This window comes from Elgaria multicarinata, chromosome 17 (assembly GCF_023053635.1).
Source record: "Elgaria multicarinata webbii isolate HBS135686 ecotype San Diego chromosome 17, rElgMul1.1.pri, whole genome shotgun sequence".
Lineage (NCBI taxonomy): Eukaryota > Metazoa > Chordata > Lepidosauria > Squamata > Anguidae > Elgaria > Elgaria multicarinata.
Window position 1 is genome coordinate 24,158,141 of NC_086187.1, and position 27,588 is coordinate 24,185,728.

Here is a 27,588-nt window from a genome sequence, read left to right on the forward strand (position 1 = left end):
TAGAAACATCCCCCCCCCAATCTGCCGCTCCCCCCTGGGCATTCTTCCCTGGAGGAGGATGCACCTTCTCTTCACACCTGCCTGTCTCTGTTGGCGCAGTCTGGCTGTTTTACCTGCCACCTCCTACGTTATATAGGCGTTTTGGCTCTGAGCCTTCTGCTACCTGTTTCTGAAAGCTACAATGTGTGAAAAGTCTTTGCATATATGTGTGTGAGAGGGGGAGATATATATATATATATATATATATATATATATATATATATATATATCTTTGTTCCTTAATTCCAGCCTGACTGAAGAAGACAATGACAGCTTTGGCTGCGACGGTTTGGAATTAGAAGGTAAGGACTTGGAGAATGCCGTGCCTTTTGCAGAGGAATGCCTCAAGCTGCATCATCTGGTGGGTGGAGGTGCTGACCCTTGTGACTTTACAGGCCCGGCCCTACCATTAGGCGCAGTGAAGCAGTTGCCTCAGGCGGCAGAAGCTGGGAGACGGCAACAAGACGTTTTGGAGGAGAGACTGGTGTGCCATGCACGGCCCACTCTGCACCTCCTAAATTAGCCGGCCGTGTTCAGGGGTGGTGGAGGACGCTGCCCCGTCATTCGAGTTGAAGTCAGATTAACCTAGAAGAAAGCCTCTGATATTGATCCTGGTGTGTGGGTAGGTTCACACTTGGAGAGGCACTCCATCGGGCTTCGCAGTCCTGATCCATGTAAGGCTTTCTAGGTCAAAGCCACCTTTGGATTGGGCTCAGAAATGCACACACAGCCAATGCAAGTGGGCCAGGATTGGTGTTGTATGCTCAGAGTTTCTGATCTCCATTTACAATCTACCCTTCCTTTGATACCCGTGACACCCTTTCCCCCCCCCCTCATTGTTTTCCAGATGATTTTCATGACAGGTATTCCTCGTTGCCTTCCTCTTCGTCTTCACACCAGTCCGAGGGCCTGGATCTCGAGCAAGTCAACTCCATTTTCAGGAAATTCTCTCTGGAGAGGTACTTTGGCGACTGCAGGGTCAGCTGCAAGAGAGTGCTTTCTGTGATGGTTAATACAATCAGCAGAACTGAGTAGTAAAACCCTTTTCTTGGGTTGTACTCCTGTGGTGGGAAGCTCAATAAGGAAGCTCCCCCATGGATAAAATGACTTGCCTCTTGAAAGCTAGCATGTAAGGAGAGGCATTCAGCCTCACCCTGCTACTTTTCTATATGCAGGGAAGGTGCATTTGTTTTGCACAGGAGCATTCATATACGCAACCTTTAGAGGTACGGTGCAGGAAAAAGCTGTACTGTTCACTGAACACACAGGCCAGATCAACACCAAGCAGGCTATAACACTATGAAAGCACTTTGAAAATGGTATGTGCAATTTGTCATGAGCCCCAACAGTTGTCAGTGCGCTTCAATACCATTATAAAGCAGTAGTGTAAATGCTGCCATGGACTGAACCCCAAGTTAAGCAAAGGAGGGGAGGCCAGACCTCAGGAGGGGCAGGGCGTGTTCTGCAGAGTCCTGATCCTGGCATTCAGGCCAAAATTTACAATGACTATAAAGACCGTTGCATACGCTTTGCATATAAAAATCTGTTAGAATGGACACACAATCCCCTGGGAAGTTCTTCAGCACAAGTCTCATCAAAATGAACAGGCCTTGCTTTGCACAGCTCCAGAGTATTTCACAGGGTCTTCTGCCGAAGGACCACTCAGTGGACCTTGCCAACACATCGATCTGACGTGCAATTTGCATCCTCACCACCATCAAGACTGAAACAAGTTAGTGGGCAGTACCTAATGTCAGTTCTGCTTAGAGTAGAGCTATTGAAATGGACGGCTCACTTAAGTCCCACGCATTTCAGTGGGTCTACTCTAGGTTGGACTAACATTGGATCCTGCCCAATCTCTTCTTCTATTTTATGGCTAAAAGGCACTGCTTTGGGTACATTCAAACAAAGATACTCATTTGGTTGGATCGATCAAGTCAAATTAGCAGCCGGTCCTACATCTGCTCGTTCCGAGCAAAGGAAGGCCCACAGAGACCAGAGCAAAGCTTACTTCTTGGTAAGCGCGCTTTAGGTTGCAGCCTCGGAACACCTTTTCCAAAATCTTTGTTAGCTTTGGGTTCTTTCTAGGGCCAAAGGTCTGCCTTAGGTTGAAGATAGCTAGAATTGCTGAGCAGGTGACCCTGCTGAGTTGGGTCTGATTTACTGGCCATTAAACCTAAACAAAACAAGCTTTGTTGTTGCAGGGGTATATCTTGCCATCAGCTCCTTTCCCCCTCCCTCCTTTATCCTGGGCACAGAGTTCCTATTTTAAAAATCCCAGGTGACTTGAGAGGAGCCAAGGAGAACGCCGTCTCTCTTCTCGTTGACCCAGGCCGTTCCGTCCCTCGGTGACGTCTGTCGGACGCCTCCACACCACGTTCCACGCTGTCCAACAGATCGTCTTGAACGGAGACAGCCTGAGCTCCGAGATCACTCTCGTGGGGGGGAACCAATACGGAAGTTTTGTCCACTCTGTCAAGCTTGATTCCCCAGCAGAGAAAGCGGGCCTCCGGGAGGGACACCAGCTGCTCCTGGTGAGCGTTTCGGCAATAAGGCGTCGGCGTTGACGTGACAACATCCCACCCTGGACTCTCTGTGCCTTGTGTCTCTGTGTGTGTTTTCTTTTTTATTAGCATGGGAAATGGCCTTATGCCAAATATGACTCTTTTTCCAACTAGCTTATGGGTCATAGGTCACACTTTGCATGCGGGAGGTCCCGGGTCCAATCCTCTGTTGCGATGCTAGAGGAATTCGTCCGGGGTGTGTGAAGCTCAACAAGTTTTAATCGATTCCCCCCCACCCTGGATTTGGGCTCACTTTCCTGGGAGCTAGTCCAACTTCTCTGTCGAGTCCAGCCAGTTTGTGGATTTCTGGGTATTTGTGTTTAATTTGCATTAAAAGCAATTGTGCAAATTTGCGGTTGCAATTTGAGCGAATCATGCAACGGTTGCCTGTAACTGGCATAATTTGCGCAAATTGCAGGGGCAATTTGCACAAATTGATTTTTACATGGATTAAGAGCCTCGTGTGGCACAGAGTGGTAAGCGGCAGTTACTGCAGCCAAAACTCTCCCCACAGCCTGAGTTCGATCCCAGCGGAAGTTGGTTCTCAGGCAGCCGGCTCAAGTCGACTCAGCCTTCCATCCTTCCGAGGTTGGTAAAATGAGTACCCAGCTAGCTGGGAGAAAGGTAACTGTGACTGGGGAAGGCAATGGCGAACCACCCCGCTACAAAGTCTGCCACGAAAACGTCAGCGAAAGCAGGCATCCCTCTACTTGTAGAATCATGCCTGAAACCCTGGACAGCCACTTTCAGTCAGTGTCAAGAATATCAAGCTAGATGGACCAAGGTTCTGTCTCAGTCTAAGACCTCTTCCTATGTTCCTATGTACCTAGCTCAATATTGTCCACCCTCACTGGCAGTGATTCTTCAGGGCTTTAGGTAAGGAAAGTTCTTTCCCATCACCTTCTCTTTGTCCCTTCAAACAGGAGGAGCCCAGAATTCGAACCTGGGGCCTTCTGCATGCAAAGCAGGAGTTCTACCACTGAGCTACCACCCTGCCCCTCACAGCACGAGCTCTCAAACAGAGAGTTCTCTTACATTTTGCATCTGATTCAAGAAATCTAAGTCAAGTAATAATCTGGATTTTACAGTGCAATCCCATACATGTCCACTCCTCAGTTAGACCCATGGAGTTCAATGGGGCTTACTCCTGGGCAAGTGAGTGTAAGACGGCGGCCTTTGTCTATGAATCAGGCAATGGATTGAAGTTACATACCGTTTAAAAGGGACTGACCGATACAAGTCACAGTAATAGTTCTGAAACAAAGAAAATGACATTTTCTTTGGTTTTAGATGATGTACAGATGCATGGTAGCTGGCAGCATATCTCTTTCAAGATGGCCCTTGGGGTTTTAATTGTTGGGAGCTGTCCAGAGGGCTTCAGCTACAGAAATGTAATAAATAAATAAATGTGGATCCCAGGACTGGAAAAATTGCTACTCACCTAGAAGGGAGAAAGTAGAGGCAGTGCCTGCTAGGAAATGCTGGGAGTTCTAGGACTTTTTTCTGTCTTAACATGCATAGGATTGTGCCCTTATTTATTTATTTATTTATTTATTTATTTATTTATTTGAAGTACTGTTCAGCCGACTTTTGAGGGATACAACCCTCCCATTTGTCGCCCCACTGTTTACAAGGCTTCCCTAAGGCTCAGCTTTCCTTACATCTCGGTAGTTGCATTTATAGGACAGGCGTGAATTCCCCAGCAGAGTTATGAATCTGTCCATGCTTCTATTTAAAAGTCAAGAGACCGGGAGCAACAGAGAGACAGAGAGAGAGAGTCAGAGACTATCATCAGTGTTAACTGTTGCATCCTCCCTATTGCAAAAAAAGACGGCAGGTTGTTTGTTCCCCAACGCTGTTAGCTACATAGTTTAATAGGTGGAATAATTGCCTCAGAGGCGAGAATAACGCTGTTTTCGTATCTCTAGGTGGACGGGTGCATCAGAGGGGAAAATGCAAATGTTCCCTTGGATACTTGCACAAAGGAAGAAGTTCACTGGATAATTCAGAGGTGTAGTGGACCCGTTACGCTGCACTGTAAATCGAACCATGAAGGTAAGGTACGGCACGTGGTCCATCGCAAACTTTTAGACAAGTGTGTATATTTATATACAATATATGGCCAGGTCAAAAGAAAATAGGGCAAGACAACCCCCACCCCACCCTACCCCCTAGCTGCTGGAATAATCTACTGGTCTTTCAGTACTCTCTGCCTGTTCTCTCAAACGATGGTAAATGTTGGCAATACGGACATGTTTACGGAAACTTCTTACCCATATTTCTTCGACTGTAAGACGCCATCGATTGAAAGACGCACACTAATTTCAGTACCACCAACAGAAAAACAACAACCCTAAGACAGACCCGCGATTCTAAGAGGCATCCCATTTTTAGAGATGTTTATATGGGGGGAAAAGTGCGTCTTAGAATCGAAGAAATAGGGTATGCATTTGACAGCTGTGCCCCAAGATCAAGAGTTTGTGGTGGTTGATTTGGCATTTGATTAAACAGAAAATGGGTATTGTTATTCCCAAAGACTAGTTATGGTGTGGAATGGGGAGAGCAAGAGTTCAGATTCCTGGATCTGCAACAGCTCTCCTACTTTGGACCCAGGAGTCAGAGCTCCCCGCCGTCATGGACAGAACCACACTGGCTGCCTGTCCAAGATCGCAAAGGTCACTTCTGCCATGGCTTCTGCTCTGCACCGGATACCCTGGATACTTGTAAGTCTCTGGGTTTGGAAGCTTATAAGTATCGAGGGCAGATCTGATAGGAATGAGTCCTAAATAACTGAAGAGGTTAAGGTCTAGAAACTCAAGGAGAAGTATTGCTTGATGCGTTGTCTTTTGCTGAAATGGAAATTGCTAAAACTGGCAGGGTTATTGAAATCGTGGGAAATCTTGAAACCAATTCGGTTGACCCATAATTCCTCTGTTTTGTTCAGAGGCAGAGTTGAGGTTTTTGACGTTGGGAATGGAATGGGCTCAATTTATGTTATGATGGTGACAGAAATGTCCATAAGCATATTGGACTGTGAGTTACGAACTCTGCTTATGGATTAATGGGGAATGTTCCATTTTGACGTTATAGCTTTTTGATGTATGTAGGGTATGCACTTCCAAGCCTGTATTTATGATTTTATGCAGAGTGTGTATGTGTGTGAGTCAATAGAGAGAGAATGCCAGTTCAGAATCATGGCATCACTCCTTGAATTTGCATGTGGAAGTGCGCAGAACCACAGGTGAGTTCGTGAGTCTCCTCTTTCGAAAGTGAAGCTTGAGGGATAACTTGTGAAGAACCTACAATGCCAGGTTGTCAGGGCTTGGGTAGAAGCATCAGTCTGCTCCAGGAATTAGAAGTTATGGGCCAAGCGAGCTCAAGATACTTTGCTGCCCTAAGTGAAGAACAAGATGGCGCCCTCCCCCATCCCATGTACAAAAGCCAACTGGGCTGTATCTTCCACACTGGTGATGAGGCATCCTCCTCCTCTGCACCTAAAGGCAAAAGGCTAGCTTAGTGGCCACAAAGCAGGTCACCTGGTGCACAGCTTCAATACCTTGCTACCACCACCCAGCATCTGTTGCCTGAGGCAACCGCTTCACCCTGCCTACTGTTGGGGCCGGCCCTGCAAGCCAGGAGACACAACCAAAGAGTAAGCTGAGACAGTCAAACCCAGGGGCAGGGTCAAAGAGCAAGACAAAAGTTGGAACAAAGAATAAACTATGGATGCAGGAACATACCTTGTTGCTTAAGCCAGGCTCAACTGAATCAAGAAGACCCTTTTATATTCCTGCCTGTCCAGGAGGATCCAATGACCAAACAGGATGGGCAGAGTCAGTCTAGGTCTGGAAGGTTCTTAACTGAGAAGCTGCCATCTATGGTTACATGATGATGAGCGCCAATGACGTTATGAACTGTCGCATCCATTTGCACCTTACATATATGGCCAATTACATAATTGTTTTGATCACAGCCATCTTGGATTGCTGCTTTTTGTTTTTGTTTTAGCCGCTGGAACTTAAACAAGTTACCTAAATGAGTTACAGTGGTGCCAGCGCATACATATCTGCTGCCCATAGCAATTATGTTTTCAAACATAAAAAGGAATGCTACACTTGGCAGGAGCAAAAAAGATTGTAGTGCCTGAATTTGCTTTCCTTTTCCCCCTCCTCCTCCTCCCTCCCAATCCCCTTTCCTTTTGTGTTATGTCTTTTAGATTGTAAGCCTGTGGGCAGGGACTGTCAAGAAATACTTTTGTAAGCCGCCGTGAGAGCCTTTTTTGGCTGAATGGCAGCATAAAAATCCTTAAATAAATAAAAATAAATAAATAAATTTGAAAGGAATTTGTAGGAAATGCTTTAAAAGTCCCTCCCCCACCCTCCCTAAAATCCATTTTTAAACCCCGTCGAAGGAACATGTACTTGCTCTCTCATAGGACAGGGGTCAGGGGAATTTGGAAAGTTGCATTTCTCATTGAGAAACTAGCCTCCCTTTCTTCCTCCACACCTCCTTTTTATGTTTTCAAACATAAAAAGGAATGCTACACTTGGCAGGAGCAAAAAAGCAAGATACTGATTGTGTAAGGTGCCAATTAGAGTTAATTATGAAATGATTGAGCTGCACTTTATACTAAGCACGCACATGCAAAATCATAATGCACTTTAAAGGATGGAGGATGTAAGTGTTTGATTTTATTTGATTTTTACCTGTGTCTTTTTATGGAGAGAGGATCAGGGTGAACAGCTATCAGAAAACGGGGTCACCTTAACTGCTCTTTATGAGGAGTTCTCCGTTTTTTGATTTTTATAAATGCAGAACATCTGGTGATAGGTTTCTTGGTGTCCTCTAGCTGCTAGGTTCAAGGAGGGCAGTCTAATGAGAGCCCCATAGCTCAAGGGTAGAGAGCACGCTTTGCATCTAGAACGTTTAATATTCGGCATCTCCAGTTAAAAAATGGATGAGATGGGAATGACCCTTCTCTGCTTGGGGCCCTGGAGAATCTGCTATAGGGTAGACAGTACTAGGTTAGATGGACAAATGGCCCAACCTGATATAAGACAACTTCAGTTGTTCCAAATTATTTAACGGCCTGGTTCACACGTAACGCTAACCCACGGTGTGGATTGTTGAATAGGTTGTCGTGATGTGGGAATGAAGGCATGCTAACAAACCATGGTTTGTTAGCCACAAACAAAAGGGAACCCAGAAAGTGAACCCATGGTTTGTTGTTGGGTTGTGAACTTTGGGTTGTTTAAACCATGGGTTGTTGTTATATGCCCCATTGTTGAGCTCTGATTTTGTTTCTCGTTGCCACTTGGGCTGAGAGTGACTGCAGTTCAGATGAGATGGCGCTAGGCGATGGCCCAATGCAATACAGGACAGCTGTCATGTCTAACCCTACTGCCCCTGTTTTGGGAGAAGATGTTTCAGGTGATCAATCAGAATCAGATTCAGAACTAGAAGATGGAGTGCCAGACACCAGCCAGCCTATACCAGCGGGGGAGGAAGCTCTCACGGGCAATTCCCCAGCTGGGAGTCAGACCTCTCCAGAGCTTATCTCCTCAAGGCCAAATCCTACACACTCGGTGGGAAGTGAGCCTTCTTCCAGAGGTGAGCATCCTGACAAGCTAGCTGATGCTAGGGTCCACCAGAAGATCAAACGCATGGGGCGGAAGGAAGGCGTGAGAAAGTCAATTCGAACTTGCCTCCGCACCAGGGTCTCTGAAGTTAGACATTTGGAAAATAGCTTCCTATTCTTCTTGAGCAGACAATTATCTTGCTTAGTTTGCATAGTTTTGCCTAAGAAGAAGTTTCCAAGAAGTTAACTCTATTCAGGTAGAAGAGACTTTATTGCTTAATAAAAGCTTTGTGGATTACTTAGCAAGCCTCATCATTTGCCTCCCACCAAAAGTAAGAGTGTTCTGAGAAACACGACAGCAGCTTCCTATGTTCATAAGATCAACAGATCACTGGATTTCACCCCCCTCCAGGTTATCGGAAGCTGCTATCTGAAATCGAGGAAGGGTTGATCACCTCCGGAGACTCTTTCTACATCCGGCTGAACCTGAACATCTCCAGTCAGCTGGACTGTTGCTCCCTGTCGGTGAAATGTGATGAGATCCTGCATGTCCTCGACACCATGAACCAGGGGAAGTGTGAGTGGCTCTGCGCCCGAGTAGACCCCTTCACCGGCAAGGATTTGGAAACAGGGACCATCCCCAATTATAGCAGGTGAGCACAGTGCGAATCTCCAGGGCTGTGCTTGAAGGCACCGGGAAGTGATGAAGCAGAATGCACTTGTTGCCGAAATGGTCCTAGGCTCAGCTGTCTTAGTGGCATGATGGGTGAGGGGTCCGCTGCCTGTCTCTTGGGGCAGGGGTGATAGACCAGTGGTTAGAGCACATGCTTTGCAAGTGCAAGTTCCAAGGTTCAATCCCTGCCATCTCCAGGTATTCAAGCTGCAAAAGGCCTCAGCCTGGATAACTGTTTGTTTCTAAAACTTATTAGTTGCCCAACAGTTATAAGCTCTCAGAGTGATGTACGATAAACACAAAGATAAAATCCATCTTCAAAACAGAAAGAACACAATAAACAATCAATCGAAAGCACCAGAGGTTAAAAGCAGGAAACTCAGCAGGGCTAGCCCTACCATGAGGCAGGATGAGGCAGTCACCTCAGGCAGCAGTTCCCGGGAGGCAGCAGCAAGGTGTTCAAGGAGAAAACTGTGTGCCTCGGAATCTACTCTGCACCCCCTAAGTGAGCCTGTTGCCTTCAGGTTCCAAAGAGAACATTGCCCCAATGGTTGTGTTCGAGACGGATTCCAAATTTCCAAGAATGCATATAACTAGAAGCCAAGCCAAAAGTTTAAACTTTTGCTACAAAGTTCAGGAGGACTGGAAGGGGGTGATTTGGAGAGTGGGGGGCGTCACTGCCCATAGGGGCTCAGTGAAGGCTGGTGGCTGCAATGTCAGTGGGGCTACGAACCCGCACCAGGTTTCAATCATAACCAGTCAGAGCAATAAAGGAGCTGTCCAAGGTGCCACCAGCCTCCACTGGAGGGGCTTGCCAGCAGGTGTCAATCAGCAGGAGGTAGGTGGCTTTTTTGTATTTCCTTTGGCACCTCAGTGATCCCCCACCCCTGGAATCCCCAAAGCATAGCCTTGTTCTAGGGCATTCTGGCGAGAAATGATGGCACCCCTTTCGCTACCTGCTACATCAAACAGGATTCACAGGCTTCCGAAACCATTTTAAAACCTGGGAGACCTGTTTAACAGAGACGAAGGTGGGATGAATGTTGCGTGCTATGATTGGCGATCTCCCCTCCGAACTACCATCAACTGTCTAAGGGAAGGAGAAAGAAGAAGAACGGGATGTTCCCTGCCTAAAACATTAGGAGACGATGATGGGCAGTAGATATTTCCTCTCCTTTGGTTGAGTTCTTCCTACTGCTTCTTTTGTTTCCATGATTTACTCAATGGTCAATGCCCTGCGTCGTCTACACACTTCCAAACCCTCGTTTGCAGAGCCCAACAGCTCCTCCTAGTGAAGCTGCAGCGACTCGTGAACAGAGGCAACAGGGACGAAACGGACAGTTCCTACGGGACGCTCCGAGGGAACCGGGTAAGTTGCGGCTTCCATAACCCCAGAAGGTCCTCAAGATCTACAAGAACGTAAGAGCTGCCCTGCTGGATCAGACCAAGGGTCCATCTAGTCCAGCACTCTGTTCAGACAGTGGCCCACCAGCTGTTGACAAGGAATCAACAAAGCAGGACATGGTGCAACAGCACCCTCCCACCCATGTTCCCCAGCAACTAGTGCACACTGGCTTACTGCCTCGGATACTGGAGGCAGCGCATAACCATCAGGGCTAGTAGCCCTTGATAGCCTTCTCCTCCAGGAATTTATCCAACCCCCTTTAAGCCATCCAAACTGGTGGCCATCACTACGTCTTGTGGTAGTGAGTTCCATAATTTAATCTTTACAACTAATAGAGAAGCCACTTCTTCATGAAGAGAGCAAATAACAAAATATTAGAACTGGTCCCAGCAAGAGTTGGTAGTAGCTAAGAAATGGGCTGGTGATGAGACCAGGGTTGGAGAAACTGTGGTTCTCTGGATGATGTTGGGCTACAACTCCCATCATCCTGGCTGGGGCTGATGGGAGTTGGAAACCTCCTACAGCTGATAGATTCCCTACGCGCGGCTTAATGGGTTGCTTAACAGTTATTTCAGGCACATACTGTACAGTTAAGTTCACACATATGGTCAGATTTGGTGAAGTTAGGGAAGGAGCTAGAAAGAACAAGAGATATAATGAATATTGGAAGAGATTCTTGCATTTCTGTAACAGATGTTATTATTAAAATACTGCTAGGGAGACATTGACCTTTCGAAGACACTGATGATTAGAAAATACTATTTTTACATTTTAAAAACATTATTTTGCAAGCATTATTAATATATCAGTATACAGTATGCTAATCAAAACCTCTTTTTTTGTAACAAAGTGCTACAATGTGTTACTACTTAGTATCCTAATATTTAAAGCTTATAACCTAAGAAGGTTAAAGATGCAATCCTGTTACCTAGAAGTAAGCCCCACTGCACACAGTGAAGCTTACTTCTGAGTAAGCAAGCATATTTTAAGAAAATATTCGATCTTAATTCTGTTCAAATACTGTGGCCTGATATTACAGTTAAAGAAACCTTGATAATGTTATGGAGTTGGGAGTGCTTCTGTTCAGGGCTCCAGCCAGGCAGCGGTGCCCTTTTCCATGAAACTCCATTTCATTCCCTTTCAGTTCTTTTTTCTTCTCAACAGCCAGCCAGCATTCCTCAAGCACTGAGAATGCTCATTCCGCATTGAGCTGTTTATTGGAATTTCCATTCCATTCCATTCCATTCCCCCCATTTCAATTCCTTTGTACCTTTGCAAACCTTGGCATTCTTCTAAGCTGGCTGATAAAAAAAAAATTGATGATTTAATTAATATTTTGAAACCCTGATGATGTAATGACAATTATCGTAGCTCAGTGGTAGAGCATCCCTGTTGCATGTCAAAGGCCGCAGGTTCAATCCCTACAATATCCTGTTGTTGTTGTGTATGTGTTTTAAACAGGATAAGAACGTAAGAGGACAGCTGGATCAGACCACAGGTCCATCTAGTCCAGCATTCGGTTCACACAGTGGCCAACCAGCTGCCCACATGGTGAAGGCTCCCATGTCAGTGGGGCAGTGAATCCCCTCCAGGTTTTAGTGAGTTCTGATAGCTTTGATAGCTCCTTTAGAGTTCTAACTGGCTCTGAGTAAAACCTGGAGTGGATTCACCTTCCCACTGGCATCAGAGCAACCAGCTTCCACTCTGGTCACAGGAAAACCCCACCCCCCAGAAGGCCATGAGTGCAAAAGCCCATGTTCCCCAGCAATGAGTGATGGGATGTCTTGCTTTCAGCTAGACAGCCGTGGTCATTCCGGTAGGCAACCCTTTGCAAGAGGGATAAATAGCTTGACTTAGAGTAATCCATCTTCCCACGTTCCTGGATCACTTGAAAATTGTATGAATTTACATAGAGCTTCTGACAAAAGTGCATTCAGTGAGTTTACGTGTATTTTCCCCTGTGCAATTCCTGCCAGTGTACACTGCAGCCCGAAGACCACACACCACCAAGTGACTCCAAAACCAGTCCACGTCTCTCCCGGGCCAGTTTCCTTTTGGGTCAGATCTTACAGGTAAAATAAAATAAAAAATAAATAAATCCCTCTCTCAGCCACTGTGGTTTTAGCTGACTTTTTCACCATGATAGCCTGTTTATGACTCATTTTACAAGTCTGGTTCCCCCGTTGGTGCAGGCCGCAGAGCGCAGAAGAGCTGTAGGAGGATTTCTGAGAAAGCAACTCAACTGGGGTTAAAGAATGTGTGAGAATTTCATTTCTGCCTCGCAAACTGTGTGCGCAGCCCCGAGCGCAAGCAGCACAACGGGTTCCCCGGAAATGTCTGTAAATTCTCAAACAGGTGCTCATGTTTGAAAACGCGCAAAAGCCCCTGAAAACGCAGTTCTCAAATTGCAGGAATTTAGAAATGTGCCGTTTCATGCATCGGTCTCTGTGGGAAATTTGAGCAACTCTGGAAATGTGTGCAAATCTGGACTTTTTTGGAGCAACATTCCAGCTGGATTGTGTTGAATTTGCGCAATATTCCCATTCATGCAAACACATGCAGGAAATGGGGCAATCGCCTGTTCACCTATCCCAAACTGGGCTTCTGTTTTTATCTTTTCAAAACAGCTGACGGCGTATAGCCCTAGTGCAATGGTGGGCAAAAAGTACATGGTTTGGACTTCAGCTCTCCGTATTCCTAACCATTGGCCATGCTGGCAGGAACTTTTGGGAGTTGATCCCAAACATCTGGATCTATCATCTGCCCACCCCTGCGCTAGGGGTCTCCAACTGATGATGCTCTTGGTGGGACATTGCTGCTTTAGTCCTCTGTGCCACCATCCTGGCAGCTTCCCACCATAACCTAGGCTAGATCCTCATTGGGTCACCCTCTCTGAAGTCTTTCCTTCAGGTCAGGGTCCATTAGAGGTCTGGCCCCCAAGTAGGGAAGAGTTCTGTGACCAGGGAAAGCAAGATCTCAGCCCACTAGGGCCAGAAACAGAGTACCGTGGTCCAAAGGGCAGATAGACCATTCCAAAAGCAGCAACTGCAGGTCAGGAGGGCCAGAAGTAAGGAGCATGGGCTTCTCAAACCTGGTGTCCTCCAGATGTGTTGGACTGCAACTCCTATCATTCCAGCCAGCATGGGAGCTGCAGTCCAACACATCTGGAGGGCCCCAGATTGGAGAAAGCTTGAAGGAGCATAATCCAACGAAAGACGGAGCTCAGTCTCAAGGGAACCGGTACACAACCTGGTCAGATGCGCCCGCAGCGAGACAAGTTCCTCAGCTCGAAGCACCCCGGCCTCCAAGCATGGCTTGACAGGGCCCACGTCGGCTTTTCAGTTTGTCAGCAGGTCCGAAAACAAATACAAGCGCATGAACAGCAATGAACGAGTCCGCATCGTGACTTCGAAAGACAGATCGGAAGGGCAGCCAGTGACAAAGGCGCTGCTGGACAGGTTTGAAGGTACGGACTTTGCGCATTTCGTGATGCCCCCTGGGAAACTTGGTAGAACAAACAGTCTAGGGAGAGCAGAGCTAGGATGGGGTGGGAAGGATTTTCAACCGAATCCACCGGCTTATCTTTAGATTGGCAGACAAGGAAAAATCTCCCCATGGTTGCTCAAGAGTTACTGGAAACAGTTTCCTGTCTAGAAACAGCGGCTACAGACGGAGGTTCTGTGTGGTTTTGCTCAGACAGTGGAGTGGTAATGGGGACATGTCAGATGCAAGCATTTGTGGTGCACGTAGAACCTATCCCAATGGCGCCTTTTCCTGCTTGCAGTACAGATGGAGGCCGGGTCAATAAAGAGCAGAGAGAAAGGAGCCCAGCTCAGTGGTAGAGTTAATTTTTATGCATGGATGTATTTTTCTTCATTCTAAAAAATTATTACTACCTTTTGGCCTTAAACAGGGACCCCACAGCACTTTATAGCAGTTAAAATTGGGATGAATAAGTAGAAAATAAAACAAGTCCATAGTCAGCAAGATTAAAATACACAAAAATGCCTGGCAGAATGGGAATTCTGTAGCCACCTCTCTAAAGGACATTGGAAAAGGAGGCCCATTTAACTTCCCTTAAAGTGCCACCACCAAAAAGGCTCTGTTCCACATTGCCACCACTCACAGCTCTCTCGGTGGCGGAATGCAGGCCAAGGCCTCCAAAAGCGACCTTAAGTAAGAGGCAGGTGGTCCTTCAAAGATTGAGATGATCTGAAGCCATTTAGGACTATAGCACCTTGAATTGGGCCTGGAAATGCGGCAAATGCCAATGAAATCTGAATAAGGCGTTACCTGTTACTTATCAAACGGTGGCTGGGAAAAGCCATCATTCTACCTCTCCAGACAACTTGCACCCAATTCACACTAATCCTGGGCACACTTCCTTTCTAGCCAGCAAATCACTCTGTGGCCTGCTGCCGCCGCCACCAGCCCACTTTTCTTTTACAGTGGCTACCTGGAGTGTGTTTTAAAGGGCAAATGCTCATCTCTTCTCTCCCCAGAGTTTGACTCAGTGAGTGAGATCAACAAGAGCTTCAGTCTGATCCCGTATAGCTCAGTAAGACCCACCCACTGCGACCGCCGGCGACCGGTCCTCTTCAGCCCCACCCTCCTCTCCAAGACCTTCATTCAGAAGCTCCTCAACTCTGGAGGGGCCCTGGAATTCAATTTATGCAAGCCAGGTAATCTCGCCTAGCCGGCCGACTGCAAGTCCTTTTAAGTGCCGTCCCGTCCCGCCCAACTAAACTCCAACCCTGTTGCTTTGGCACCAGGGCAGAGGTGCTTGGCCTTGAGGGAGCTGAAAAATATGGACGCCTGGAGTGTGATGTCTAAGTGTAACGTTGGCCCACTGCTGATCATGAGTGTTAAAAAAATGAGTATGTTAGAGGCTCAGCTTGAAAGGTAACCAAACAATGAGAGTGCCCCCTGGATTGCTACATTTAAATCCTTGAGGCATCATGGGAATGAGTAAAAACAGAGAGGAACACATCATATTACATTGAACTTCTTAGAAAATGAAATATCCGGTGCAAGGCAGCTAGAGTGCAGAGATGATCTTTGCCTCCACTCTCCAGCCGCCCTGCATTCATGCTAGATGGGCGATTTTCCCATCTAGCAGTGGTGCTTTGGAGGTAGAGGGAAAGAGGCTGGGGCAGCCATAGGAAACTTCATATGGGTGTCTCCCTAGTCTCCTCCCTTCCCTGCTCCTGGGAATGTCCCCTTTTTGCTTTCTCCAGTCTCTGTTTCCAAGCTTGGAGATGTAGCCAGAACTGCGCGGCTACGGCCGGGAGGGAGTTGGAGCAGGGAGTGCAGTTTCTGGGTCCAGAGTGAGAGCCCTCTTTCTGACCTCGGAGTCCAGAAACAGAACAATCCTGTGTCCTTCCAGACACTGTCTTGTGGGGACATAGGATTATTCCCATAGAGACATATTTACTTAGAATGATTTTTAGTCCACCTTTAAGCATAAAACCCTCTCAAGGTGGTGTACAAGATAATATATAAATATGCCAAAAACAAAGAGAATAGTAATCAATCAGTATTCAGTAAAATGCTATAAAAATCACTATAAAAACAGGTAATGCCATTAAAACCTGCAGCCTGCAGATTAGGAAAAGGCAGCGAAAACACATGGGTCTTCAGAGCCTTCCTGAAAGCCTACGAAGAACAAACACTTGATGGAAGCTGATTCCAGAGATCATAGAATCATAGAACAGCAGAGTTGGAAGGGGCCTACAAGGCCATCGAGTCCAACCCCCTGCTCAATGCAGGAATCCACCCTAAAGCATCCCTGACAGATGGTTGTCCAGCTGCCTCGTGAATGCCTCTAGTGTGGGAGAGCCCACAACCTCCCTAGGTAACTGGTACCATTGTCGCACTGCTCTAACAGTCAGGAAGTTTTTCCTGATGTCCAGCTGGAACCTGGCTTCCTTTAACTTCAGCCCATTATTCCATGTCCTGCACTCTGGGAGGATCGAGAAGAGATCCTGGCCCTCCTCTGTGTGACAACCTTTTAAGTATTTGAAGAGTGCTCTCATGTCTCCCCTCCATCTTCTCTTCTCCAGGCTAAACCTGCCCAGTTGTTTCAGTCTCTCCTCATAGGGCTTTGTTTCCAGACCCCTGATCATCCTGGTTGCCCTCCTCTGAACACACTGAAAATATGGGCTTACTACTGAAAAGGCCCTCTCCCTTGTACTGACCATGACCTGGTTTGCCATAATGACAACCCAGAGTACAAATTGAATATCAACTTGTCTTTATGGTCCTCTCAGTCTACCATTCCAGTCCCACCTAGCTCAGATTAAGCCCCATTGAACACAGTGAAACTGACTTCTGAGTTAAACATGCATACAAGTGCATTGCAATCACAGTTAAGTGATACATTATTATTATTATTATTATTATTATTATTATTATTATTATTATTATTTGCATTTGCATACCGCCCCATGGCCGAAGCTCTCTGGGTGGTTCACATAAGATAAAACACTTATAAACAATATACAAAGATTAAAAACCACAAAACTAAGCAAAATACACATACATTTAAAACCACTATAACAACTTTAAAAACGATGAGCCAAAAAACAGACCCAGGGTCATTACATATTGCTAAGTGCCTGGGAGAAGAGAAAAGTCTTGACCTGGCACCGAAAATATGACAATGTCGGCACCAGGCGGGCCTTGTCAGGGAGATTGTTCTACAGTTGCGGGGCCACCACAGAGAAGGCCATATCTCTTGTTGCCACCCTCCGAGGAGGAGGACCTTAGATGTTGAACATAGTGTTCGGGTAGGTTCATGTTGGGAAAGGAGTTCCATCAGGTATTGCGGTCCCAAGCCATGTAGGGCTTTATAGGTTAAAACTAGCACCTTGAATTGGGCTCGGAAACATACATGCAGCCAATGCAAGCAGACCAGAGTGGGTCTTATATGCTCGAACCTTCTAGTCCCAGTTATCAATCTGGCCACTGCATTTTGCACAAGCTGCAGCTTCCGAACTGTCTTCAAAGGCAGCCCCACATAGAGGGCATTTCATTAATCTAATTTGAAGGTTACCAGAGTGTAGACAACTGAAGCCAGGTTATCCCTGTCCAGATAGGGGCATAGCTGGGCCACCAACCGAAGCTGGTACAAGGCACTCCGTGGCACCGAGGCCACCTGGGCCTGAAGTGACAGAGATGGATCTAGGAGAACCCCCAAGCTATGAACCTGCTCCTTCAGGGGGAGTGCAACCCCATACATGGGCACGGATGGCAAAGTGATAGAGCCTAGGGTCAGATCTACATCAAACAGGATACAACACTTTGACAATGGATCGAAAACTGTATATGGAGTGTGTCCTGAGCCCAACAGTTGTTGATACCTTTCTGAACCATTTTAAAGCAGTAGTGTTGATCCTGCCTGGATTTACCAATGGTTATTTCTCCACACGGAGAGACAGGACGATCGCTGAGAGAACATCACAGGAGTTGCCCATCATCTTCATGTCAACATCCTAGAAGCATCGGTCTGGCAGCGGCTGGTGCTGGAGGACAGGGGGCTAGCCCAGAGGCACCTTCGTCCGACCCAATAGCAAGGCCTTTCATTACGTTCTTCTCTGCATATCCAATTGTTATGGCTATTGCAGATCTTACACGCTTCATTGTCGAAACGTGGTCTTTCCAAAGCGCCTGACACCCCAACACGGGCTTGCAATTACACAGACGTCAGTTAATTCTCCCATCCTGGCACTTCATACGTTGTTTCTTGAAATAGGTCATGCTCAAGTTCACCAGATTTAACTAGCTTGAGGATAAACACACTGCCAGCGATGTTCTCTGCCAGCGAAAGCCCGGGGATTGTAAATCTGCGGATAATAACTAGAACAATCATTTCTTCTACACCTTTTATGTGCTGCATCCTATTCATCCCACTCAGCTCCCTGCACCACGCGAGTCCTTTTGGATTCCTGAAGCAGGGACTTTGAATCGGTTGGGATGAGAGTCAAGTCTCGGACGTAGGCAGGAGGCAAGACGCTGGCCCTAATCTCACTAGGGCTGCTGCGGTGCAAAGCTGGAGTTTGGATGTCAACTACGTAGCAGACATTGGCTCAGTTCAGATAACACGTTTCTCAACAGTGGTTTTAGAGCTCCACGGTGGAGTTTTTACACCACCGCTGAGAAATGCGTTGTCCGGCGGCAAAACGTAACACAACGGTGGAGGTCTTTTTGGAAAACACTCCACGCAGAATGTCCACGCTGTGCAGAGGAGAGTTCCTGCACAACGGTTGTGTTGCGTGTTGTGTGGAGGGCTCCGTGGAGTTTTCCATTGTATTGACTTTATCCCACCGGCTACAGAGTTCCCTGGCAAGAGTGGTGAACAGAATGAGTGCCGCTCTAGGAGAGCCACCGAGATTGGGTTTTTGCAGCAATGGCTGATGGGATAGCATCGGGAAGACTGGGGGAGGAGAAAGGAGAGAGGAGACAGTTTGATTGAACTGTCAATCAAACATCGCAATGGGTTTTACTCAACCCCATAGTAGCCCACAGTCACACAACGGAGTTAGAACTTGTTGAGTGGAAAGTACCCCCTAAAAACTCAACTGTTGAGTGGAGTTTTCACACTGCGTCGACTAACATGTTGTCAGAACTGAGCCAGTGTGTTATGACCAAATAAACCATATCTAGTGACCATCCCAAATCAGGGCCAATGCTTAGACCATTAAATAGCTTGCCGGTTCCTTTGTTTCCTTACTCCCAAGTTCTTCAAAGTTCTTCCTTCAACTGCCACCAAAGGTTTGCTCCCTTTCTTGGGTTTTGAAGTCGGGGGGTGCATTCACTTGGGGGGAAACTAGTCAGGGGCCACATACCGGCACTGGGCAGGGATGGAGCTAGCTGTGCTTAACGCCAGTGGTTGGCAAGAAACCCCTTCCCTCTCTCTCTCCCACCTCTCCAAACATGGAGCTGTTCCGAGCGGCCGTGCATCTAAAATTAATCTGGATTTTGTGATATTTGCTTACCTGTTGATTAACTTCTCTCATTTGGTGAGTATTCTCTAAAACATGGCTGGAGATCTCCCTGGGTTATAGACTATGCACGGCTACGCCTTCTTTTCCAGATATCATAACAAAGGAAGAATTCTTGAGGAGACACATGACGGAAACAGTCATCTATTCCCGAGAAAGGAATCCGCACACCTATGAATGTATTTTTCCAGCAAATATTGAGGCTGTCTCTGCCAAGGTAATTGGGTCTGTCCTAGATCATTGGGCAGAGCGGAGAAACTGCCTTTTGTAAATCACTCGCGGTGTTGCTGCGTGCTCCTGATTCCTTTGAACAGTGAGAAATTCCAGGGGCAGCACTGCTGGGTTCTATTTCCTTTGGGTAAGAGAAAAGAGCACTGGAAACTTACGGTGCCTTTGTACTACACGCATTGTTTACTAATATGCAAGCAGAGCATTAAAGGAGAGAAACAGGCTCTCCTCGAGGGAGAAGCAAGCAAGGTACAGGATTTTCACTTGAATTGATTTTTGTTTAGCAGGCTATATTTAAATTATACATATTATGTGTATAAGAATAGATGCAGCATCTCTGCCAGGGCATTTAAGGAAGGGTTCAGCTTAGAATAGTGACAAACAATCCCATAGATACCAAAAGTGGACGGGGCAGGAAGAGAGAAAGACGCAAAACCAAGTGCCAGTTCTGACATGGTGCCATGGGAATTCAGGAGGGCAGCTCAGGCACCAGCAGCTCACAGAGGAGAAACCTTTGCCTTTCTACTGGATACTCCATTCCATTTCCAATAGCGGGTGGTGGCTCCGTTGCCAGTGGGGTGTGTGAATCCGCTCCAGGTTTCAGTCAAAACTCTAAAAGAGTGATCCAAGTTGCAAAGCTATTCTCTAGAGTTCTGCAATCTGGAGTGGATTCACCATCCCACCGACATCAAAGGCACCAGCCTCCACGGTCCATTTCCCTTTCCCCCAACGGTCAGTCAATATTCCAGTCAATATTCCAGTCAATGTGGAAGATGCCATTTTGGCCATATGAGGATCTGAACTTGGAGAATATTGGAAAGTCTGGTGTAACTTACATAGGGTGACCAAATTTTGGAAACCAAAAAGGAGAACAACGTGGTCGCCATGTTAAAATTATTATTTTTTAAAAAAATTAAAACCTCAAACTTTTTTTTAAAATCCTAAAACTCATGGATACACAGATCTGTTTCAAACTTGGCATAGCTAAAGTCCTTGTTAAGAGCAATCATGGTGCCAAGTTTCATCTCTTTATTTTTAAAAATAACATTTTTTTAAAAAAAATATTTAAATCCTCAAATTTTAAAAAAAAATCCTAAAAATCAATGGATGAACAGATCTGTTTCAAATTTGGTATGGCTAAAGCTCTACATAAAAGTTATCATGGTGCCAACTTTCATCTCTTTATCTTTAAAAATGACTATTTTAAAAATAATAATTTTAAAACCTCAATTTTAAAAAAAATCCTAAAAAATCAATGGATGAACGGATCTGTTTCAAATTTGGCATGACTAAAGCCCTTCCTAAGGGCTACTATTGTGCCAAGTTTCATGTCTTTATCTTTAAAAATGACAGAGTTATAAGCATTTTTGTTAATTCCCATTAAAGCTGCTCTTTGGGAAAATCCGGATTTACCCGGGCAAATCTGGGCAAATCCGGTCATATGGTCACCCTAACTTACAGCAGAGTTGCCTTATGTAGCAAAACCGTGGCAACACAGTATTGGGTACTCAAGGCAATAAATGCAAGTTTGAGCCAGTTTAAAAGTCCAAAATAGCTCACTTTATTAATGCTTTTATATATATCGTCAGAGAAGGCTATCTAACACTATTTAACTACAAGCATCCCCTAAAGCTGGGTATATGTGGGTAAGTAAGTAAAGGAATGAGAGATGGTTACTTGCTTCCTGTCCAGAGAGGCCGCATGCCACTTGTTGCAGAGCCTGGAGACGGAAGAGGAAGGGGAGGAACAGGAAAAGGAACTGATTGGATAACAAGGGGGGATGAACAAGACAAGTGGCTGTTGAGGCAACACATTCTCTATCGCCCCCTAGTGTCTGGAAGCATGAGAAGTTGTTCACCATTGGAATACAGGATATAAATTGATAGAGGATCGTTCTTTTCCTTTTCTGACTTTCATTCTCTTCCCAGTACTGAAATTGTCTTTTCTTCCACTTTAGACTTGTCTCTTCGCATACTGCCTTTCTGGTGGTGGGCTCTGTCTCACTTCTTCCATTCTGTATTGCTTTGTTCCATGATCCACCTTGATACAGCCAAGCATCATTTAGTTCTTAAATTCACTTTTACTTTACATTCCTTATGAGCCTCGTGTGGCGCAGAGCGGTAAAGCAGCAGTTTCTGCAGCTGAAACTCTCCCCACGGCCTGAGTTCGATCCCAGCGGAAGCTGGTTTCAGGCAGCCAGCTCAGGTCGACTCAGCCTTCCATCCTCCCGAGGTCGGTAAAATGAGTACCCAGTTAGCTGGGGGAAAGGTAATCACGGCCGGGGAAGGCAACGGCAAACCACCCCGCTATAAGGCCTGCCAAGAAAACGTCAGCGAAAGCTGGCGTCCCTCCAAGAGTCAGTAATGACTCAGTGCTTGCACGAGAGGTTCCTTTCCTTTCCTTACATTCCTTAGCTTTTTAACTTTTCATGCACCGATAAAGAGGAGAATCTGTTGGTGCATTTTTTAAAAATATTTTTATGTTGTTATTATTATTATTTACAAAGAGGTTAGTCTGAGCTGTAGAAAGAGACAGTGACGTGCAGAACAAAGATGATAACGTCAAGCCCAAACAGATGGCATCAAATGCAGGAATGCTTGTTACACAGCAGGGACAAGACAAGTATAACAGGGTTTTTTTTTCCCCTTTGAGACATCATTACAGAATATGTTGCATTTGAACAAACAAAGTTCAATTATGTGCTTACATTTTTGTACATGCTACCTTCGTTTTGGCGTAATCCCCATCTTTTGATCAGTTAATTCTCCTTTGGAAGGCGAGGCCTTTATAGTGCGTTAACAGACCAAAGTGACAGAGAGGGAAGAATGGATTCGCTTAGTTGGCGGTGCATCAGAAGGCTTGATTCTGAACCTGGGATGTATTATTGATTATGGTTTTAGAGAGTAGCAGGTCCAGGTGCGGGGGGGGGGGGGGAGCTGCAGGTGTGACTTCAGCCTAAAATTGGAGAGGAAAGAGTTCATCAAAACTGGCGCCACGTTGTCGTTGTTTTCTTCTCCTCCTCTTCCTGCAAAGGTCATCATGGACCATAGTTCTGAGCCCGCCATGGAATTCCTTCCTGGCTTTCATCTCAGCTGGCTTCTGAAATAGCTAGCAGAGCCCACGCCTGTTCCTGTTCCCTTGATCTCGGCACACCCGCCAGTCTTGCAAGAACAAGACCTCCAATGGCACCCCTCCCAACCCAGAGTAACAGAAACATGGCCTCCAAGAAGCTTACGAACTTAATTCCCAGCGGGGCAGAGAATGAGTGGCTGACACACCTTGGCTCGCTCCTTTAGAAGCTCTGACTGGTTCTGGCCAAACCCTGGATCGGATTCACCGCCGCCCCACTGACATGGGAGACACCAGCCTCCATTAGGGGAAGATGGGAGGGCGGGCTTTGAAAAAGGATGCCTGTGCTTTTGATGTAAAGTATTTTTTATCAGGTGTGCGATCAGTGGCCTGTGATTCACCTGATCCCGCTTGAGACTGTGTGCTTACAAATCCCAAGACGTACTTACCCAAGTCTGTTTCCTGACTTTGTGTTTACAGAACAAACACTGTCTGCTTGAAGCTGGCATCAGCTGCACAAAAGATTTAATCAAAGCCAAGATATATCCCATTGTTCTCTTTATTAGAGTCTCGGAAAAAAATATCAAGAAGTTCAGGTATGTTCAATGCACTGAGAATTCTGCAATAGTAAGTGGACGTCACTGGAGGCGCCATTACCGACAAGAGAGGGACAAAAACAGGCATTTCTTCCCTGTAATGTAGCATTTTCAGGACTGTTCTATCCCATCATTTGCTCCTTCCTGCTCTTGGGAAATTTGACATGATGGTGGATTGGGGATGCAAAAATGCAGACACCCAGTACCCGTAGGTGACTTTAACTTGTCTTACATGTAGACATAATAGAAACCCAGGGCCTTGCTAGACGAGGCCTTAGCGCGCTTTGAGGCCTGGTTTCCCTGCTGTGCGTCCAGATGACGCACAGGGGAATCCGGGCTCAAGGAGCACTGAAGCCTCCCTTAGCGCGCCATAAGCGAAGTCGCTTATGGTGCACCTTTTCCATAGCCCTGGCCTGAGGCCGGGGCTGCGGAACATCTAGGAAGGTCTGTGACTTTTTGCGGCTACTCGCTTACTCGCAAGTAGCTGGGAAAAGCCACGGACTGGGCACAGCACAATGAGTGCTGTGCCCATCGGGCCGGGGGGACCCCGGGGGAGGGGAGATAGGGGGGCGGAGGGCGACACACATGACGGCGAGGCGAGGGGGGGCGGAGGGCGACACACACGATGTCAAGGTGAGGGGGGCGGAGGGCGACGACGGGGACGGGGAGGGAGGGCGGATGGGGGGACTTAAGTAAAAAAAACACCTTACCTTGTCCGGAGTCTTCGGGCCACACGTGGCCCCTTTAACAAAAAAAAAAAAAGGCCAACGCTGTAGGGCTTCCGTAGTCCTTGCGCATCGACCGTCTAGGAGGTGGGGTGGCGCGCGCTAAAGTTAGCGCGCCGTCACCCTGCCTCCATGCCAGCTTATCCGGCAGGGTCTAGCAAGGCCCCCAACAGAAAATGACGACTTTGTGGTGTTATATTCAAGACTGCTGTTTGTTGTTCTTGTATTGCACTGTATTCGTTTACCTTTTTTAAAAAATCTGCCCAGAGAACTGTTGGGCAGATTAAAAACGTAATGAATGAATGACGCAAAGGAAGAATGCGGCAAAATGTGGTTACAAATGCTTAAAGATTGGTTACAGATGGATATGAGGATTAAGAAGATCAGCCCGAAGCCAAACAAAAGAGGTCTTACTTCATTTATCACACCTTTGTAAACACTTGTCCTACAGGTACATCTGTGAGAAAGCCAGGGTCAGCTACGGCTCCCTGTTGGGTGAACATTTTGTTCTCCTGATCTTCAGTACCCTTTTTTGCTCAATCGTGCAGAAAAAAGGTTGCGGGAAATTGTTTGAATGGAAGAGGGGGAAGTCGTGTGTGTGAAGGGAGAGGCGGGTAAGAAATAAATATATTATTCCTATATTTTTATTATTAACACATGTCATTTTCTGTTTGTTTCTGGCCTCCTTGTACAATGCAGGAAGCTGCTACCCAAGCCGGAAATAGAGGATGAGTTATTACGGATGAGCCGTCAGAACGAGAAAGAACTGGAGGCCTTGCCTTGCCTGTATGCCTCCTTGGAAGCAGATACCTGGAGCAGCATTGAGGACCTTCTCCGGATAATCAAGGAAAAGGTTTCGGAGGAACAGCAGAAAACCATCTGGGTTGACGAGGATCATGTCAGGTTTATGTTTTAAAAGTGTACATCAGAAGTTTTTTTCTGAAGCTATCAAACAAAGGAACAACCTCTGAGATAGCCATCTCAAGGTCTTTGGGAACAGCCAAGCTGTGCAGCTGGATGGCTCTCTGACCAAGGCCGTTTGCCCATGTTTTTCTTGAGGCATAGCAACACAATCCCGGTGATGCAATCTGGTGTTCATTATTGCATATGGACACTATGATTGGCTCACGAGGCTATGAATATGTGACATGTGACTGAAGAGTGTGTAGAGTTTGTGTGAAGAGTTATTGTGTAAAGTTCCTCAACTATGTTATGTTTGCTCTATGTAAATACTTGTAAAGTAAACTTAGATTAGTAGTTCAAAATGCTACTGTGTCTGAGTATTCCTTCGCTTTGTGAACATCTGCCTGCTGCCAGTGACCTCTGTCTCTGCTGACGTGTGCTTGCACTCTGTGCATGCTCTGAGAGAGTGCAATACATCAGACTCCTAACAGATCAGTTGTGAAGCACAGATCCAACCTTTGACCTGGATCCTGCTTGGTAGCGTAACAAATCTGCTCTGGAGGCTTGGAGAAACCTCGGATCTAGAGCCCGCCATCCCTGTTCCATCCTTACCGGCTGCTGGGGACTCTCAGCAACTCACAGAACATTGAGTGTGAGAGAAGAAGAAGAAAACCAAAGCGGACAGCGGCCATTCAGCAATGGGCATCCCAGGGGCTCTTTTGGTATTCTGATCAGGGTTCTGCCACCACAGAGCTTTGCTCCTGTGCCACAAGCTGTTCTGGAGATCTCAAAGAAATGTTTGACGTTTACTCCTAGTCCTGTGGTTCCCAACATGGGAGAAAGATGGTCACAGTTAAGGGAGGTTTCACCGTTGCTAGGCAAGAGACACAAATACCCGGCAACACGGTCTCTTTGGAGAGGTGGATCCAACATCATGGGGTGGGGTGGGACAGTATGCTCAAGACCATAAAAGAATGTATTCTACGGGAGAGGTCTCAGCCTGCTTGATAGCAAAGCGACTCTGATGCCATGTCTTCACTAGAAAATGTATATCGCTTTCCTTTCTTGTCATGGCTTTGCCAAAGAATCCTGGGAATGGTGATTTAGAAAGAGGCAAACAATTATCAGTGTGAGAGCCCTAGCCGCCCTCCCTTTCCCCACATGGCATTATAATTCCCAGAGTTCCCTCAGGTTGGGAATGACTGTTACATATGAATGTCTCGAATATTTTACGATTTCATTTTTTTAGGTAGAAGATAACAATTTCAGAAGGGGCAAACTAGTTCCTGAAAAGTTGTGCAAATATTTGTCTTCCCCCCACCCTCACTAACTCTGTTCAGTACCGTAGTTTCCCATGACTATGGGTACTGCTGCTTTGGCACCATTATCCCTTCTGCCTCCTGGCTACTGCTGCTTCCTCCTTTCTGGATAAGCCACATGGGTGATCCCACCCAATCAGGGGCCACTCATGGTTCCTCCTTTTTAGATTAGCCACATGGGTGATCCCACCCAATCAGGGACCACTTGTGGTTCCTCCTTTTTAGATTAGCCACATGGGTGATCCCACCCAATCAGGGACCACTTGTGGTTCCTCCTTTTTAGATTAGCCACACAGGAGATCCCACCCAACCAGGGAGCACTCATGGTTCCTCCTTTTTAGATAAGCTACGTGGGTGATCCCACTATGGTTCCTCCTTTTTAGATAAACCACATGGGTGATCCCACCCAATCAGGGACCACTTGTGGTTCCTCCTTTTTAGATAAGCTACGTGGGTGCTCCCACCCAGTCAGGAACCACTCATGGTTCCTACTTTTTAGATAAGCCACATGGGTGCTCCCACCCAGTCAGGGATCACACAAAGCAGTATGACATCACATCTCTACATAGCCAGCCAACTATGTCTATGAGATGATATCACTAAGGCCTTAGCTAGACCTACCTTCTATCCCACGATGGAGGAGGGAAGATCTCACGTTGTTATTAACACGAGATCCCTCCTCCGTTTACACGTAAGGCACAATGACCTCAGGAAGAGAGGTGTTGCGCCTGCCATTTTTTAAAAAAGAAGACGGAGCGCACGAATGGTCATGCGCAAAGGTAAGGTTTTTTTCATTGTTACTTAATTTCCCCACTCCCCCCACCCTACCCCGATGGGCGGAGCTGGGTCAAGCCGCAGCAACTTCCTAAAACAGGAGTAATTTTTCAGCACTGTGGGAAATGTTAAGAAAGAAACTGTTCAGTAGTTTTGCCTGAGCTCTCCTGTTAAATCAGCTTAAGTCCGGTATGCCCTCAGTCGTAGACACTTTGTCCATCTGTAGTATAAAAGAAGAACTCGCCAGGCACCGCTGCCATGTGCTTCCATGTGCCTGTGCACCTCGGTGGAGCTTGCATGGGGCTAGAATAAATTGAGGTTGCACAGCTGTGCCGGGCAGATTGTGTCCTATGTCTGCAGTAGCTGAGCACTGTTCCTGTCCAGCCCTTTGAAGAATACAGATTGCCAAAGGCTTTGTACCTGGCAGCGAGAACAATTCCCCCACTCTAAAATCTTAAATTAAGTGGTGAGTTTTTCCACATACCCATAGCAAGCTGCCTTGTCACTTGACGTATTTTCCTCTATAAAAACATTTATGAGCACATAACAATAACAGGCTCTCTCTCTCTCTCTCTCATATATATATATATATATATATATATATATATATATGAGAAATGCTATGGTTTTTAGTCCTTTAGCTGATTGCAACAGGCTCTGGTTGAGAGAAATAGATGCCACAATCTTAAATCAAATATGATTTTGGGTGAAGT

At 46.4% G+C, this 27,588-nt stretch overlaps 1 protein-coding gene across 1 annotated transcript in view; it reads left to right on the plus strand.

Moving 5' to 3' along the window:
• The window catches only part of CARD11 (caspase recruitment domain family member 11), a 50,541-nt gene extending 24,981 nt beyond the window's left edge, over positions 1–25,560 (plus strand). The window contains exons 13-25 of the mRNA XM_063143622.1: positions 289–341; positions 887–998; positions 2,372–2,573; positions 4,532–4,658; positions 8,594–8,834; positions 10,127–10,223; positions 12,236–12,331; positions 13,602–13,725; positions 14,762–14,941; positions 19,354–19,478; positions 23,039–23,154; positions 24,579–24,777; positions 25,279–25,560. Of these exons, the coding sequence (XP_062999692.1) occupies positions 289–341; positions 887–998; positions 2,372–2,573; positions 4,532–4,658; positions 8,594–8,834; positions 10,127–10,223; positions 12,236–12,331; positions 13,602–13,725; positions 14,762–14,941; positions 19,354–19,478; positions 23,039–23,154; positions 24,579–24,777; positions 25,279–25,284 (1,678 nt within the window). The 3' untranslated portion in view covers positions 25,285–25,560. The remainder of the gene's footprint in view (positions 1–288; positions 342–886; positions 999–2,371; positions 2,574–4,531; positions 4,659–8,593; positions 8,835–10,126; positions 10,224–12,235; positions 12,332–13,601; positions 13,726–14,761; positions 14,942–19,353; positions 19,479–23,038; positions 23,155–24,578; positions 24,778–25,278) is intronic.
• The last annotated feature ends 2,028 nt before the right edge of the window (positions 25,561–27,588 follow it).